At 40.6% G+C, this 12,393-nt stretch overlaps 1 protein-coding gene across 1 annotated transcript; it reads left to right on the top strand.

Moving 5' to 3' along the window:
- The first annotated feature begins 250 nt into the window (after window positions 1–250).
- On the top strand, window positions 251–8,997 carry chic1 (cysteine-rich hydrophobic domain 1). The gene is made up of 6 exons (XM_038993862.1): window positions 251–393; window positions 1,110–1,164; window positions 4,506–4,661; window positions 5,043–5,099; window positions 7,166–7,225; window positions 7,419–8,997. The coding sequence occupies exons 1-6, from the start codon at window positions 251–253 to the stop codon at window positions 7,467–7,469; spliced, it is 522 nt and encodes a 173-aa protein (XP_038849790.1). The 3' UTR covers window positions 7,470–8,997.
- The last annotated feature ends 3,396 nt before the right edge of the window (window positions 8,998–12,393 follow it).

Genomic DNA, 12,393 nt, shown 5'->3' with positions numbered 1-12,393 from the left:
GGAGGCTGAGCTCGGTCAAATCATGATGTCAGTGATCTTCAGGTCGGAACTCTAGAAAGACGTCCGAGTTCCCGAGTTGGAATCCCGAGATGGATGACTGTTCAAAACGATTTTCCCAGTCGGAGGTAGTTTCCCCCCCGAAGTTCCCAGTTGTTTTGAATGCACTGAAGTCTGAGATTTCCGTGTTCCCAGTTGTTTTGAACGCGGCATTACTGGTTGTTGATGTCATGCTGGCAGTGACGAAGACGTCATGAGCGTCTTACTACCCAACATGGCGGATTTTGATACCATCTATGAGTTAGACGAGGAAGATGAACGTGTAGTGAGTGAAGAACATCTTGTTAAATATTGCCCAGAACCTGTGATTATGCGAGGGGCCGGGCACATCACCGTGTAAGCAATCCAAAGCGCAGTCATTATGATTCGTTATGTTGTTTTGCCTCATCAGCTTGCTAGTTAGCCTGCCAACAACAATGCTATGAAATACAACTTACCACTAGGCCGTGGCAATAACAGTCAGCTGTCTGGTCTTATATTAGGACAAAACTGTTACATTTGTCTTTATTGATGAGGCTAGTGTGATCTATTGCGTAACGTTACCTGCTATTCCTGCTTTATAGTTGACTAGCTAACGTAGTTCGCGTAACTATAGTTGTGCGAACTAGGTAGCTAACGTTAGCTATCTACACTGGTTGCCTGACAAAGCATCTACTGTAACAAAAATGACAAGCCAACATGACATCTACGGTAACTAGTGAATATTTTGACAGGGCTGGCTTATTCAAATGGTGGTGATGAACCAATACTATTTCCAGCAAGCTTGCTAGCTACCATCCATAGATTTAACATTCTGTGTTAAGTTAACGTTACTCCCTGCAAAACTAGAATCCATTTTGGACTTGGCTATACATTTATGATATTAAGTTAGCTATACCCATTGATTTTTGAAGAGATTTTATTTGTAGAGAGTACAGTGTCTGTTATTCCATCTCCATAAAAAAACATGCCAGGTTCCCCTTGTGACAGCCCACAGTCACAGTACAGTACTTTATACATGTCCAATGGAAAGTTTGTTTAATCTCTACCATTTGTATGTTTCTTTTTGATAGGTTTGGCTTGAGCAACAAATTTGACACAGAGTTTCCCTCAGTATTCACGGGAAAGGTACAGTATCCCAATTCATTAGTATCGTCTCATGCATTTCCCCAAAGCAATGTTTTGTGCTTGCCAAATGATTTGGACTGGGATGCGAATTAAGCAATTTAAGCTATTATGGTGGCTCCATTGTTCTATTTGCCCTTTGACAAATCAGACCATCCCTGAATTACCTCTGTCAAGTTTCTTAAGTGCTTTTGATATGATGGAGCAACACACCACGGTGCATCCAAAGCTGAAGTGAAGCTCTGTCAATGAGTAAGCCGTCTTTGGAGCCCAGTTGGTCGGGGACACAGCTCCAGGTGATAAAAGACGGAAATAAAGACTGTGCCATGCACAAGAAAGGGCAGCTTCCTGGGTCAGACACTCAAACACAAAAAGGCTAAAGGGATAAGAGCAGGCAGAGGGAAGTGCAGGGCAATAAAAAGTCTCTCCAGTATTGTGACCAATGGTGACATGATGGAAGAGGTCACAATTATGATGATTGAAGGGTGCAGATCAGCAGGCCCTTATTCCTATTATGTTTGCAAAGAGACCTTTGCATCCTGTCATAAAAGATTACGACCCCAGTTTTATGGCGTACAGACCCAGAGAGGAATTAGCATCCATTCATGTTGTTTGGATGGCCGCTGCCACAGGCACTGAGCTTATCTCTCCCTTTAGTCCCTCTCTGCCGTGAATAGACAAGAGATTGGTTAGCAAGTTACAGGCGTACTAGTAAGAGATCTGATCTCTGGATAGCATCTCCAAATATCTAGGCCACCCATTTGTTTTCTAAGGCTCTTTGATCCTGTAGACTACAGTACAGGTTTAATTATAAAAAAAAAAAAACATTTTTAAAGGAGTTTTTCACGGAAATGGTTGACTTTCTCCTACTTTCCCTTTCAGGTTTTTATTTTTGGTTCATATTGCTGAGCGATTAGTGCCTTTTGAGATCGTTTTGATTATTAAAAAAATTATCACGGTTTTTGATTTCGGCTTTAAACATTAAATGCATTATGTGGGTTGAATGCTGCAACAACACAGAATAAAACAATTATGAAGACCCATGATGGTAGTGACCGGCCATTACTACTTATATTAGCCATCATTTATTCACTTTACTTTAATAAAATATTTCAGTTGTATATATTACATTTGTTTTATTTTATTACATTCCAAGTCAACTCATCTCTAAAGAGCTGCTGCCTATGCTGGTGACAAAATCAAATTCAAAAATCACATTTTGTACTTCTTCAAAGTATACTGAACAAAAATATAAATGCAACATGTAAAGTGTTGGTACCATGAGCTGAAATAAAAGATCCCAGAAATGTTCCATACTCACAAAAAGCTTATTTTTCAAAATTGTTGTGCACAAATTTGTTTACATCCCTGTTAGTGAGCATTTCTCCTTTGCCAAGATAATCCATCCACCTGACAGGTGTGGCATATCAAGAAGCTGATTAAACAGCATGACCAGGTGCACCTTGTGCTGGAGACAATAAAAGGCCACTCTAAAATGTGCAGTTTTGTCACACAACACAATGCCACAGATGTCTCATGTTTTGAGGAAGCATGCAATTGGCATGTTGACTGCAGGAATGTCTACCAGAGCTGTTGCCAGAGAATTTAGTGTTAATTTCTCTACCATAAGCTGTCACCAAAGTCATTTTAGAGAATTTGGCAGTATGTCCAACCGGCCTCACAACCGCAGACCACATGCAACCACGCCAGCCCAGGACTTCCACATCCGGCTTCTTCACCTGCAGGATCGTCTGAAACCAGCCACCCAGACAGCTGATGAAACTTTGGGTTTGCATAACCAAAGAATTTCTGCACAAACTGTCAGAAACAGTCTCAATGAAGCTCATCTGTGTGCTCGTCGTCCTCACCAGGGTCGTGACAGTGGGCAAATGCTAACCTTCGATGGCCACTGGCACTCTGGCGAAATGTGCTCTTCACCGATGAATCCCGGTTTCAACTGTAACGGACAGATGGCAGACAGAGTGTATAGTGTCATGGGGGTGAGCGGTTTTCTGATGTCCACGTTGTGAACAGAATGCCCCGTGGTGGTGGGGTTATGGTATGTGCAGGCATAAGCTACGAACAATGAACACAATTGCATTTTATTGATGGTAATTGGAATGCACAGAGATACCGTGACAGATCCCGAGGCCCATTGTCGTGCCATTCATTCGCTGCCATCCTCATGTTTCAGCATGATAATACACGGCTCCATGTCGCATTGATTTGTACACAATTCCTGGAAGATGAATATGTCCCAGTTCTTTCATGGCCTGCACACTCACCAGACATGTTTGTAAGTCGCTCTGGATAAGAGCGTCTGCTAAATGACTTAAATGTAAAATGTAAATGTCACCCATTGAGCATGTTTAGGATGTTCTGGATCGACGTGTACGACAACGTGGTTCCAGTTCTCGCCAATATCCAGCAACTTCACACAGCCATTACAGAGGAGTGGGACAACATTCCACAGGCCACAATCAACAGCCTGATCAACTCTATGTGACGGAGATGTGTCGCGCTGCATGAAGCAAGTAGTGGTCACACCAGATACTGACAGATTTTCTGATCCACGCCCCTACTTTAAAAAAGAAATCTCTGACCAACTGATGCATATCCTGTATTCCCAGTCATGTGAAATCCATAGATTAGGGCCTAATGAATTTATTACAATTGACTGATTTCCTTATATGAACTGTAACTCAGTAAAATCTTTGAAATTGTTGCATGCTGCGTTTTTATTTTTTTCTTCAGTGTAAATAAGGCATACATTCATGACTGCTGAATGCCAACTATCAGTCACTTATGTCTTTTCAGGTAGAGAGACCTCGCTAAGCAACTGCTCTCTCTCTTCTCTCCCCCTCCATGTCTGCCCCTCACTAACCTAATGTACAGTAGCCGGTGTAAAAGAAACACACAGACCAGGCACGCAATGGATTATGGTCATTGTCGTTAATTACCACGTTTTCTGCGCAAAACTATGAAGAATATTGGCCTGTTGGAAACTACAACTCCCTACTTCATCGCACAATTCGGGCTTGATCTGATTTAGCTCTGGAGAATCTGCGCATCGAGCTCACAGAAAAAACCTGAACCAAATAGAATTCCAAAAATGTAACCAATATCAGTCAATTAGTTGTTTAGTAACTGACATTTTGGTTAATTGCTCAGCACTATTGCTTCAGATGAAAAACTATTTTAAGCTCAAATGATTGAAAACAATTATGAGCTGATTTGTCTCAAAGAGAGAATTACCAATAAGATAAAAACTATACCAATTACAACCACATTTCCTCTGATATTTCCTATCCACTTCTTCCTCCCTTCTCCCGCTTCTTCTCCAGGTGGCTCCAGAGGAGTTTAAAACCAGCATCAGCAGAGTGAACGCTTGCTTGAAGAAGAACGTGCCTGTCAATGTGAAGTGGCTTCTTTGCGGCTGCCTGTGCTGTTGCTGTACAGTGGGCTTCAGTCTGTGGCCCGTTATATGCCTCAACAAGAGAGTAAGTCTCAATCAGCCCTCGTGTGATGTCTGCTGCACAGTCCCACTCTACATAAGTCAGCAGGCCCACTCATTACTCATGAGCTAGTTTACAAATCCAGCCGTATTGGTCTTAAGCAGGCAATAACAACTTGTGTGTAAAAATGGTACATTGCACCATTGAAGGCCTGTCCAGCTGAAGGGTACGTCCCTGAAAGGTGGTGCCTCGACCCAGTGTTATTGTGAAGTGGAAATTACAAGCTGGTAAAAGGAGGAGTTCAGTCCATAAATGTCTCTTTGTCATATAATACTGTGCTGCTGTTATTGTCATTTGTAAAAGAGTGTGAAGTCAAGGTAATTACTAGAAAACATTTCAATGTTGTATGTGCTCCTTTACAAACAGGCGAGAAGATCTATTCAGAAGTTGTTAGAATGGGAAAACAACCGGTTATATCACAAGGTAAGAACAAATTGCATATTAGCACCTGTCTGAAAGACCATAACCGTCCCGTCAGTTGTGAAGCAATCGTTAATGGTGACACAGCGACGTCCGTTTGCGATAATACAACAAAAAACAACAAACCCCTCCCCCCCTGACATCATCGCCCGCACGATAGAAGAGCACAATATGTACTACACACTTTTAGTTTTTTTTACCATGCTGGACGACGCTCCTTCAGCTTGGAAACAAAATCAACAACAACAGTGGGGTGGCCAGTGGCGCTGTTTCTCCTACTGCGCATTCCATCTTTAAGCAATGTTAAAGTAGCAGGTTTCTGATGGATAATGGTCGTTAACTCATGTAAACTTTAAACCCTTAAAACTAATTTCCCTCTAAGTTATACAATTTCATACTTTTTCGTACTGGTCCCTCATGGGAATCGAACTCCCAACCCTGGCGTTGCAAGCGCTATGCTCTACCGACTGAGCCACCTGGGACCATTATATTATTTTATACTAATACAATTGCTCAGAGAAAGAGATTTTGTTTAGCAAGTAATTAAACATTGTTTTCAATACTCCAGCACCCTCCCCTTGTGAGGATAACGACACAGTCTTTTTCTAAAATGTTTTATGATATCTGAGAACACAATGGGAGGGGTCTTAGACCATTCCTCCATACAGAATCTTTACAGGTCCTTGAAATCCTTCGTCTGTGCTTATGGACTGCTCTCTTCAATTCAAACCACAGATTTTTTTTAATGTGGTACAAGTTTGGAGACTGAGATGGCCATTGCAAAATGTTGATTTTGTGGTCAATTAACCATTTCTTTGTGAATTCTGATTAGTGTTGGGGTTGTTTTCTTACTGGAAGATCTACATGTGGCCAAGTTTCAGCCTCCTGGCAGAGGCAACCAGGTTTTTGGCTAAAATGTCCTGGTACTTGGTAAAGTTCATGATGCCATTGACCTTAACAAGGACCAATGGAAGCAATACAGCCCCATAACATCAAAGATCCACCACCATATTTTACAGTAGGTATGGGGTCATTTTCTACATATGCTTCTGTTTTTCAACACAAAACCCTCCACTGGTGTGCGTGGCCAAAGAGCTCTATTTTCCTGTTATCTGACCATGGCACCGGTTCTAATCCAAGTGCCAATGCTGTTTATCAAACCCCAGGCAGATGACATGAAAATAGAGCTCTTTGGCCACGCATACCAGTGGTGGGTTTGGCGTTGAAAAAACGGAAGCATATGCCGGAAATAACCTCATACCTAAGGTGGTGCATCAAAATCCACAAAGAAATGGTTAATTGACCACAAAATCAACATTTTGTCAATGGCCATCTGTCTCCAAACTTGTACCCCATTGAAAATTGGTGGTCTGAATTGAAGAGGGCAGTTCATAAGCGCTGATGAAGGAGATCAAGGATCTGGAAAGATTCTGTATGGAGGAATGGTCTAAGACCCCTCCCATTGTGCTCTCCAATCTCATAACATTTTAGAAAAGGGCTCAGGGTCATTATCCTCACGAGGGGACGGTGCTGAAGTACTGAAAACGTATGCCTATATTCTGACACTTATCTTTTTTTAGAATTTTTGTCTCTTAAACAAATCTATTTAATTGAGCAGTCATATTAGTATAAAATAATTGAATCTTCAAATGTTTTCAGCATACAATTTTTTTTAACCTTTATTTAACTAGGCAAGTCAGTTAAGAACAAATTCTTATTTTCAATGACGGCCTAGGAACAGTGGGTTAACCGCCTTGTTCAGGGGCAGAACGACAGATTCTTTACCTTGTCAGCTCGGGGATTCGATCTTGCAACCTTTCGGTTACTAGTCCAACGCTCTAACCACTAGGCTACCTGCTAAGTTTTTGTATTATTTGTTTTATAAAGTATATTTTGCTAATCTTTATCAAGGTTGCCAATATATATGGACCACACTGTAGTTTTAAAGCCTTTCCTAAATTCCCCTCACACTAGGGGAGATCTCAGACAGATTTGCTATCCAGACAGTATATGGGTGTCTGTGCGTGCGCGCTCTCATGTCTGTCCTTACTTTCACCTCTTCTCTTTAGCTGGGCCTGCACTGGAAACTCAGCAAAAGGAAATGTGAAAGCAGCAATATGATGGAATATGTAAGTATAACCCATTCATGTTCCCCTAAAACAGAATATGATTCTTGCCAACATATGGAGTATTACAAATCTCAGATCATAAGACGCAAAATATATGGTAATTTATGCAATGTACAATAGAGCAGGGCCTACTGGAAAGATTCAATTCTGAAAGAAAAGTGTAAAATGAAATGAAAACATTTTCCCTCCACAGGTAATTCTTATAGAATTCTTACCCAAATATCCTATATTACGACCGGACTGAGCTGAGGAGGCTGTTGGGAGACCTGCAGTGTGACCCTTGACTCCTATCCGTAGTGCCTTGTATATATGTTGGAATGAGGGTCTGCACCGGTGTCTAGAGATGTCCCTGACCATCTCCCAGTACCTTGTACAATAGAAATTGCAACACTGTCACTTTGCTTTAGAGCAGATTTTGTAGGGCAGATTTTGCACAGTTCCTTTCGAAGTAGAAAAATGTCCCCTTTTTGTTGTGTGTAATACAACTAGTGATTGAACAAAAATATACTGTTGAAAAGTGCATTAGCCCAAAGAGCCATCATTAATCGAGGCCATGTATCGTATCAGTATTGGACACCTAGAGCATCATCGCCTTATGTAAAACAATAAACAATGTTATATACGACAGGAGGAGACCAGCGTTTTGTAGCCCACCATGTTCAAATTCTGGTTATTGGGTTTAATTTCCTCAAATCAATTCTTCTTTGAAACAAAAAGTAGATGGTATGCTTGAATTTGCCTAACATACTATTTAACAGCATCATGTTGTTTCTTTACTTTGGAAATGACCCCTCTGTACAGGAGAATTTAAATGAACCTGTAAATATGTTAGGATAAACTGTACAGTGGTACACTGTTGTTTACGTTGTTATTTAGATCTTTGATTTGTTTTGTCAAGATGATGCTGTACCATAGTTTTGTTTATGAAAGATGTCTCTTACCAGTTTATATGGGCCTGTTTACCTAGTAAGCCATATCATTTACAATGTATGTGATGCCAGAGTTAGGACAGAAAATTGCACTTAAGCTCGTCAAAATGTCATGATTTCAGAGGATGGTCAAACGGAGGTTCTGAGTAATTTTACAATGACACTAGTGATGCATGTTATTTGTGTGGTTTTGCCAACTAAAGAGAAAAAGGTTCAAAAGTGTCATCCAGTTTAACGTGAGATGGCTACTTATCTTTATGATGTACTGTTGGAAACAAAGACTCCAACTTGGCACTTCTATGTCAAAATGTTTTTTTTTGTCAATCTTTTCATTGCAGCTTTGTCTTTGTTCATTTTATAGTTTTGTATTTTCCTATAATGTTTTTTGTCCTTGTTAAAAACACACATACAGCCTAGAGAACATGACATATTTAAATAAATGTTTCCTTAGTTATTAATTTTGTCCAGCGTTAGTGCACTATTCAATCCGCATCGCTGAAGTTCAGCTTTACAGCGTGATTGACATTTCAAGGCAATGTTCCCGCTTTAGTGAGGACTGCGTTCACGGTAAATGCTGCATATGTCAGCTCAATCGGATATGACCTTTGAATTTCTATCGCTGAATCTGTAAGGCCTTAGTGTTGTGTCCTTCACTTGTAGCTGATAGTTTTGCTGCGTTAGTGCCACTGGAATGTTAGGTGAACCACAGTCAGAGAACTGGGTGTACTTGTTAAGGTTGACATGCTCACTTGTATTGGCCCTGTTACAGAGTACTTGTAAATGTTTGTCATGACAACTCAATCCCTATGAAAAGCTGAAATAAATTGTTGATTTTGAATTTTCTCCCAGAGTCTTGAAGTTGGTCCAACTGAAAACCACATGCTAACTGTTGACATGCTTACCTTACTGCCGTATGGTAAATCATTCAGTATCATTTAAATTATACAGATTATCTTATTTGTGGTAATGTACTTTACCCACAGCCTGCTACTAAAACCTGCCAATTTGTCATGTTTAACAAGGTGCTGAATCATTAACTTAACAAGATGGCCTGTAATGACTTGACACATTTGGAATACTATTACCATAAATAGCTAGCACTTTCAGGGAATGGAACTGTGGCCCCTGAGTTTATAGCCAAAATCTAATAGGTTACTATATCACTACCCCCATACATACACTGGAGTGGTGAGTTTCATTGTAATGAGTAGAGGGTTGTTTTGTAGACCCTCTTTGTTCTTGGATTTATTGTTCACATTGTCCTGTTGAAGTTGGGATGAAGAAATCAGGTCTAGAGTGCTCAACTGGACCTCAAAGCCAGAACCACTGCATTTATTTAATTGTTCCTCTAATCAGGGACTGATTTAGACCTGGGAAACCAGGTGAGTGCAATTAATTATCAGGTAGAACAGAACCAGCAGGATTCGGACCTCACAGGATAAGAGTTTAATACCCCTGGTCTACAGGATCAAGTGAGGTTGGCTTACTTTACTTTTCTACCAGTACTGTATTAAGCACCCCTCCAATCTAATGGAGTACCACTTTGGGTTGTGTAAATTGTAGTATCCTTTTCAAAAGCCTAATATTGTCAAAGATCATACACAATCAATTGAGGGGAGTTTAGACAGTAAGTGACAATGCGGAGAGGTGGAGATGGGTGAATGGGCCTTTCCTTCCGTGTCCTCCAGAGGGCAGACTGACACACCATGAGAGATGAGCTGAGTGTGTAGTAGTGTACAAGCGGGTCTAACCATTTTGGATTCATGTAATTCAGCTCTTGGTTCAATCTCTGTCACATCTCAGCTAAATTGTCTTTTTGAATAAAACCAGACCCTTATTATATATTTCCAATTTTCCTTATCCCAGTATGAGACGAAGAAGTGTGGTCCAATATTCATCCACAAACACGATTGAAATGCTTTTAAAGTATCACACATTGAGTGTTGAAGTTAATTTCTTGTACTTGCAATCACATTATGTAACAAATGTATCACATTACTTGTGGGGAAAGAGGGATTGATTTTGCTATGGTCCAGTGGCATCATCTAACCAAGAATGTTGGTCTCATTTAAACTGAAATGCTTGCATTTTAGGTATTCATTGATTGAAAGCTAAGGGACTAACTGTTTCTGCTGGTGTCTAAGTATGCCTACACAACAGCTGTTTCTCAACATCCTCTGCAGGTGCCAGCAACCACCCATAACTTCTGCTTATGTTTTCATTAGGTTGCAGTAATGATAAGAAACGAGGTATGTATAAGCTTTTTATTGATCAATATAGATACTAACATAACTGTTTCTAACCAACCATTTCATCCCTTATATGTTTCACTGAGCTGAAATTGAGGCCGTGACCCTTGCTGGAAAACCAGGGATGATTTGAAGCCGTCCTTGAGTCCTCTGCTGCTTGCTCTGCGACTCCACCGTCCTGATTTACATTCCTCCTAAAGCTCTCGTGGCGACACGCCTGGCCCACTTCCCCCTCCAGATGACTGATACCCCCCCAGCCACAGGACAGCCAGAGGCCAGGGTACCAAAAGTAAAGCCAGGCCCATTGAGATGCACTAGGCCCCAGAGCTCTGGACAAACAGCCATGGAGGAATATACTTGTTTAAGTGCTGGACTTTAAAAGCCATTCAATACAATCTGAGAAGCTTTCAGTGCTTTGTAAATATTATGTATAAAATACAAAAGACAGATATTATTTGAGGTTTTAGAACATTATGAAACCCAGGGATGATCCATTACACAGGATAAAATGCCTACATTTCTCAAATATTAAACTATACTGAGGGCTTCCATCACATTCACAGGGTTTAATGAAAGGCCTGTAGTGTTTTATGACACCTTGAAAAGAACAGTGGAAGTCAATCTAAAGCTCCAACTAAGGCCAGCAGCTTTGATCTCCTCCTGGCTCTTCCTGTGAACATTTGAACTAAATAACAATGAACATATCATCCCTCCACTTTATCATTGGTAAGAAAATGAGGTGGGAGCTTTAAGAAAAAAACAAGATCATTTTTGGTTGTGGCAATTAAGGCAAGTGTTTGAACTTTTTTGTCCTTCAACATGTACAAGGCACCCACATTAATCAAATACATTCGGGATGAGGCAATGCACAAAAATGTAAGAGATTTTTACAGTGCAGTTGTATAGGAAATAAGTCATTCATAAAAACCAGAAGCCACTATAACATCCTTGTATATATATGGATAAAACACAGTATCTGTTAAAATCTAAATGTACAAAAATAAAAAGGCAGAAGGTGTTGGAGAGGATGGGTACATGTGACTTAGTCAACTGTCACCCTTTCCTAATTGATTAGGTATATTAAATACATCTTAATTAACTGTGGAATTATGAGGATATGTTTCATAGCCTAAAATGCCATTTTCCCACCATGGAATTTGAAATCTACAAATATATCCCAGCATTGAATAATTCAAATCACCATTAACAAATATGGGAGGGAAAAAAACAAATAGGTATTGTGAACAAGTAAGCAAAACCTGCTAAAAACAAATGTTTAAAGCGTTCAGGACAGGGTAAAAACAATAATTCCAAAACAGTAAAGATCCTTCCAGTTTACACTTAAAAATGGAATCCGCAGTAGCAGTACCACCGCTGTTATTGTTTTTGTTGCCAAACTGAGGCATGTCGCACAGCATGTAAAAAAATATTGCAGTACATACATATTGTGCGATTCCATCGAGCGTGTAATGATGTACCAGGGGGAAAGAACAGTGTTCGTTGTTTTCAGAAACCTCTTTGTTGTAATATCGCAGATAAACCGACCTCTGAGTGTATATTAGGTACACCCATCTAGTACCAGGTCGGACCCCCCTTTGCCTCCAGAACAGCCTGAATTATTTGGGTATTCTACAAGGTGTTGGAAAAATTCCACAGGGATGTTGGTACATGCTGACGTGATGGCATCATGCAGTTGCTGCAGATTGGACGGCGGTACATGCATGCTGTGAACAGGCCGTTCCATCTAATCCCAAAGATGATCTATTGAGTTGAGGTCTGGGGACTGCGCAGGCCACTCAAGTAAACCGAACTCGCGGTCATGTTGGAGTCTGTGGATAGACGAGTTGTGCATTCTGAGATGCTGTTCTGCACCATTATTTTTGTCTGTTTGTGGCCCGCCTGTTAGCTTGCACGATTCTTGCCATTATCCTTCGACCTCTCATCAACGAGCTGTTTTCTCCCACAGGACTGCCGCTGATTGGATGTTTTT

Source organism: Salvelinus namaycush, chromosome 5, assembly GCF_016432855.1.
Source record: "Salvelinus namaycush isolate Seneca chromosome 5, SaNama_1.0, whole genome shotgun sequence".
Lineage (NCBI taxonomy): Eukaryota > Metazoa > Chordata > Actinopteri > Salmoniformes > Salmonidae > Salvelinus > Salvelinus namaycush.
This window is presented reverse-complemented; position numbering and strand designations above follow the sequence as displayed.